Genomic DNA, 6000 nt, shown 5'->3' with positions numbered 1-6000 from the left:
TTAAAAACTATCATCAGTACAAAATTTACAAACCAATGGGAGGATATTGGTTTTGTGATAAGTCAGCCCTTTGCCGATGTCTTTAATTAATTTTCAGTGGTTTGTGTAGTCTTCTTAGTTTCAAAGATAGTTTGCAAGTTTTCAGTGTCTTATTTTGGTTCTCAGATGGCGAGGATTTGGGTCTGTCTATTGTTTAAATGTTTTCATTGGTTAATCACTATTTGATTGTACTTCTCTCTAATTTCTTGTTTTTAATTGTTTCTTTATTTTCACTCTGTTCAGGAGCCAGTATCCCTTGAACATTTATTCCTTTTCACTATATTAGTGAGAAGTTTGTTCATGTTTAATAAAAAAAAGGAGCTCACCGTTAGGTAATAAACTTCTTGTGGTTTGCAGGATGAGGTTTTTATCTCATGCAGATTTTCCTTCGCGAACAACGGGGATATGGTTTTATACACTGCTGCAGTGACTGGTAAAGATATTTCTTCTGACTTGTGTTTGCGTTATAATAATCGTATTGTTATCTAATTTTATTGAGGGATGTAATAGGCAAAGGTGGAAGCATTGTATCTTGGAATGCAGCCACTTGGAGGAGGGTGGCTTCAAAGCTCATAACTCGTGATAATATTACTGCATTCAATGTTTCAGCTAATGGGAGACTCCTTGCCTGGTACTAAAATAAGTGAATTTTTTTTCTCTTGCAAGGATCTGTTTATTTATTATTTTTTATAATACTCGAACATTGTAGTCATGCCTGGTTAGGTGTTCTAGAAAATGCTTAGAAAATGTCAATACACAATGGGAGGGGACATTCTAGCTACTTAGGTGTTCAAACCTTGTAGGCTGCTATCTGTGATATTGTCCATGATTTACGTAGGCCTTCAAATGAAAAAGACATATATGGTAGAATTGTAACCCTAGAATACAATATTAATCGAAATGCATACATTTGTCTCATACACTATGTGGATGGTGAGAAAAGATATATTTTATCGATTTACTTAGGCCTTCGTTGGGTGCACTGTGAGATTGGTTACTTAACCGAACCCCAATGGTTGAGAGAATAAGACGTATTAGGTAGTTGGAAGAAAATTTTGGAATTTACTTTTATAGGCTTTCAATAGGTTAATGCCAATTGCCAACTTAACTCAGATTATTTATTCTCATACTATATCTTATCTCACCTTTTTTTGTTTATAAGAAAAATTCAGGTCAAGGTTAATTATCTGTAACTGTTTATTCGAGTGGTAGTTCAAAGGCTATTTTGCAATGAGATTTAGTTGAAGACCAAAAAATGTATTCTGATAGTTCTTTCAACAAGCCTTCGCTAGTAATTATTCTATTAGAGATAACGAAATGACATTTTCATTTCGTTACCTTGTTGGCTTGGCGGCTACTCTTTAATATACATTATTTTTGTATCTGAAGGGGTGTTGTACTTTTTAATACATTTCAATAACAGTTTCTGCTTCATGGTTGGTGTAGTGGTACAACTCAGGGAGATGTTCTGATCATAAATTCAACCAGCATGCGAGTTCAAAAGATAGTTAAGAAGGCACACCTTGGTTTTGTAACGGCATTGAGCTTTTCCCCCGATTCAAGGTTTTAATCGAACATCTCCATTTAACATGATTAGATATCACTGTAATAAAATATCGATTATGAAATATGTTATTTCTTTGAATCCAGAGCTTTGGCTTCTGCATCAATGGACTCCAGTGCTAGGGTGACTGTAATTGAGGAGGAGCAGAAAAACGGTACTTGTATCCTTGCTTTCTTGTCTAATAATTCGAACGTATATACCTACAGTTGTCAATTGTCACCACACAGCACTCCCTATAGAAACGAAATAAAGAATAGGCTAACTTATAACAAATATCTTTAAACTTTGTCATTTGTTTCAAAGTTACCCCTATACTTTTAAACATTTAAATATTACCTCCCAACTCTCATAATTGTTTCAATAGAAATATTTTGGAATTTCAAACAGAAATTAGGATTTAGAACGGTGTGGTGATGACCTAAAACTACCTAGTGATTCAAATTTTGAATTTAGATCACTGCCACACCATTTCATGTCTCAACGTCTGTCCAAAATTCTAAAAAATTTATAGAATATCAGGGTATTTTTGAAACGTTAATGAAAGTTCAAAGGTAAAATTGATGTTTTTGAAAGTAAAGGAATATTTTTTAAAGAAATGGCAAAATTTTAGGGTATTTTTTATCATTTAACAATCTAAAAAATATGTAACCACGCGGCATCATCACTAATAGCAGGCTTAGGTTTAAAACAGTATGATGTTTCAATTTTGATAGAAAACATTATGATATTACTTTTGGCTTTAGTCGATGGATTTTATGTTGATTGTTTGGTCATGGTTGTTAATGGGGGAAGATGCGATGTGCTTGATGCAAGCCTGATTGGAACAATATTACGTAAAAGTTAAAAGTGCCTGTTGTCACGTATGTTCTCTCATTTAACTGAAAATGACAAAAGGATAAAAATTTGAAGGGTTGGTTTTTTGTTTTTTTATTGTTCTTTTTTTTTTTTTTTTTTTTCCTTTCTAAAGTCCCAATATAAGAGACTCAAAGCTCAGACCTCTTGGTTATACTTTTAGATATGTTTGTTGGTATGTATTTCTTTAAAAAAAGTTAAATTATATAAAATATTCCTAAACTTTATATATTGTGTCGAAAATACTCTTGATCTTTCAAAAGCTTCAAAAATATCTTTAAACTTGGAAAAAAAAGGTTAAAAAATATTCTTACTGTTAATTTTAGATGGAAACTCTTATTAAAATAAGAGTATTTTCCTAACTTTTCTTTAAATTTAAGAATATTTTTTAAACTAAGTTTTTTCTATTCTACTTTTTTTAAGAAAACACCAACAGTTTCTATCAAAAACCCAATTCTAAGGGTATTTTTGAACTCTTTCGCAAAGTTTTAGGATATTTTTAAAACTTTAAAAGTTTAGGAGTATGTTTGAAACAGTCTAGGGCTTTTTTTTTTTTTTTTTTTTAATATTTTAGCCAAAAAATACTTGGGAAAATTTATATTCATAGACATGTATTGTTTGAGTAAAATTCTATATTTATTTTTATTTTTAAACTTGCAGAATAAGTAAAGGCTCAACCTTCATATACATAGATAAATAGATAGTAGTATATTAACCTATAATTGATATCTAATTCATGTAGTATAATGACTTTTTACATCAGAGTAAAAATTTGCTTACCCTTTATTTAACTTCAGTAGTCTTTTAGCCAATGGAAAACTGAGGGTATCACTAAATTACCATTAATTTGGCTGCAGGATTTAACTTGTGGATCGTCATATTCATCATGTTAATTGCTGTTGCTGCATATTTCATCAACAATTATGAAATTCATAAGTTTGAGCTTCCCGCCTTTTTCAGTGCTTAAATGAAAGGTGGAATATTGAGGAACAAAGAGCCTAACAGTTTGAATTGAAACTTTCCCTTGGAATTAATTATATTCAAATCCAAATAAGTGGTTTCCTAATTCTATGTTATATGTAAAATTCCCAATTTTTTTAATATAGTGTTCAAAATTGAAATCTTCTCACATTTTACTTCCTAATTTAGTTAGATTTTCTTATTTTCTCCTCCTCTAACAACAAAAGATTATTGAGAATTGTCACAGTACTGTTCACAATTCTTCTCATGAATGTGATTGTTGATGCAATATTGAAGAATAGGAACATGGTTACAACCATTGTATTTAATTTTTTGTTGACAATGTTGATATTTCCATTGATAGTGCAAATATAATATAGATAATAAAAACATTAATTTGTCTAAAAATCACAAAAATATTTATTTATTTAGTGATATATTCTTTTTTAATGTTTTTATTTTTAATAGTTTTTTCAGAAATATCCATTGTCGGTATTATTCTATTAGATATTGATCACTTTATAAATAGCATAGAAGAAAGGGTCGAGCTTTTATAGATAAATTAAACAAAGAGGATGTCAGGTGAGTGCAGAAACGAGCAGTAAATCAGCTTTCTGCTTTGATTTGTACAGCATTCTCATTAACTGAGGGTAGGGAATTCGAACTATAGATCTTATGTTACTAGTACATTTGAATGTTTTGTTGATCTATGTATATATTCTCGTTAATTTGAACATTGTGGTTATTAGCTCATTTCAATTGACTCGTTAATTTGAACATTATTTTGCTGATCAAAAGATATTTGTTTTTGAAGTTGAAGCATCTATTCTCTTTTAGAAGTCAGGTTCAAATCTCCATTTCAGCTTGTGAACTTTGATGAAATTATAAAATAATATCTTTTTAATTAAAATACTGTTTTAGTCATTCAAAGTTTGTTCAATTTTAATCATCACACTTTTCAATTCTTTAATTTTAGTTTATGTACTTTTAATGGATCGTAAATTTAGTCTTTTAAGTTATTTTTAACTAAAAATTGTTCAATAAATAATAATTTTCATGCAAGTAAATATAATATGTGAATATGCTTCAAAATTTTTATTAAAAATGTTTATGCTGTTATGAAAATTGAGGAGCATAATGGAAATATAGATATGAAAAATATAATATAATAATATTTTTATATAATAATAATAAATAAATAAAAACTAAAATTATAAAATAAAATAACTAAAACATAAAATAATCAAAATCATGAAATTAGATAATATGGAAATTGGTGGTAGTAGAATTCTCACAAATGTTGGTGTGTTCTTAAAATCCACTAAATGCCACTATTTATAGACAAAGTGGTAAGTAGGATGCAGACTTATATAGACACCAAACATGAATAATTACATGGCACATGGATAACATGAATGGTGACACATGACCTTAGTGACACTAAACAATGGGCATCTATTTTCTATTATAATATTCATAATACTCCCCTTAGATGCCCATATATATATATATGAAATATGCCTCGTTAAAACATTACTAGGAAAAACCCAATGAGAAAAACCCTAGTAAAGGAAAAAGAGTACATATTTCATATAATACATATTCCTACAAAAAAATACAATATATGTACTTGATGACGGGCAGAAATGCACACTTTTATTTAGAATTATGAGACCTGTTAAGTAGAATATGCGGCGATTATATTTGGAATTCATGAGAAAACGAGCTTACGTTGATCGACATTAAGAATCGCGACTAACCCACTTTTATGCGTTATTATGATCCAATTGTCTATTTTTGTAGCTAACGAAGGAATCGATCGCATGCGCGGGAGCCAGGCTATCGTAAGGACGACAGCATGCGGAGATTTCCCCATTGCAGAAGCGAACACATACGTTCGACGGATGAATGTTGCGTCTATTAACCACATGCGTCCATCGCGTAGACGTTGCGGCTGTCGAGCGAATGCGGTCATCGCAGGGAGATTGCGGCTACATAATAATAACCACAATAGAGGGATGAGCGCAAGGGTGGTGGAATGCGTTGATACTCCGGAAACCAAGCATGAACGCATACCTCGGGAGTATCAAAAGGTGATGTTGACATTTCACCTACCATGCCGTTAGCAGCAGAGATTTAGAAAAGGACTATCACGCCGCGAATGTGATTCAGAGCAGGTTCATTAATGTTTTCGGCGATCAAGCTCTATAAATATAAGTTGTTGGGCAGAACTTGAAATTATCCAGGGTTTTCCATCCAAGGTGCTCTACCTTCGGGTATCTCTGTGATCCAGACCAAAGCGTGAGAAGATAGCTTGAGAGTTCTTCATCCCCTTAACCATTCCGAGTGACGACCGGAGTCTTCGCTGGAGTTAGAGCTCAAGAGAGTCTACTCCATCGCCCATCCATGGCACCATCGACAGTCTTGACACACATCTAATGGAAGCAAGACATTGCTTCCATCTGGCCTTGGATCTCTTCTATCCTTGTACTGTATTACATTTTGGCTTAAGGAATTAATACATTTTGTGATCAATGCATTTCTATATTTTCCTTCAATTCCATCTCCATCTTCATTTACCTAGC

General features: G+C 31.7%; 1 protein-coding gene across 1 annotated transcript; it reads left to right on the top strand.

The window, feature by feature from the left end:
- Positions 1 to 162: 162 nt before the first annotated feature.
- Positions 163 to 3586, top strand: LOC150034977 (SEC12-like protein 2). The gene is made up of 5 exons (XM_090315731.1): positions 163 to 472; positions 550 to 670; positions 1486 to 1602; positions 1690 to 1757; positions 3313 to 3586. The coding sequence occupies exons 1-5, from the start codon at positions 445 to 447 to the stop codon at positions 3420 to 3422; spliced, it is 444 nt and encodes a 147-aa protein (XP_090171857.1). The 5' UTR covers positions 163 to 444; the 3' UTR covers positions 3423 to 3586.
- Positions 3587 to 6000: the final 2414 nt, after the last annotated feature.

The sequence above is a fragment of the Benincasa hispida genome, chromosome 7 (genome assembly GCF_027475165.1).
Source record: "Benincasa hispida cultivar pf3 chromosome 7, pf3_genome.v1.1, whole genome shotgun sequence".
Classification (NCBI taxonomy): Eukaryota; Viridiplantae; Streptophyta; class Magnoliopsida; order Cucurbitales; family Cucurbitaceae; genus Benincasa; species Benincasa hispida.
This window is presented reverse-complemented; position numbering and strand designations above follow the sequence as displayed.

Coding starts and splice junctions, on each gene's coding strand:
- LOC150034977 (XM_090315731.1), top strand. CDS start 445: ATGGTTTTATACACTGCTGCAGTGACTG. Junction 671..1,485: donor AATGGGAGACTCCTTGCCTG/GTACTAAAATAA, acceptor TGGTTGGTGTAG/TGGTACAACTCAGGGAGATG. Junction 1,603..1,689: donor AGCTTTTCCCCCGATTCAAG/GTTTTAATCGAA, acceptor CTTTGAATCCAG/AGCTTTGGCTTCTGCATCAA.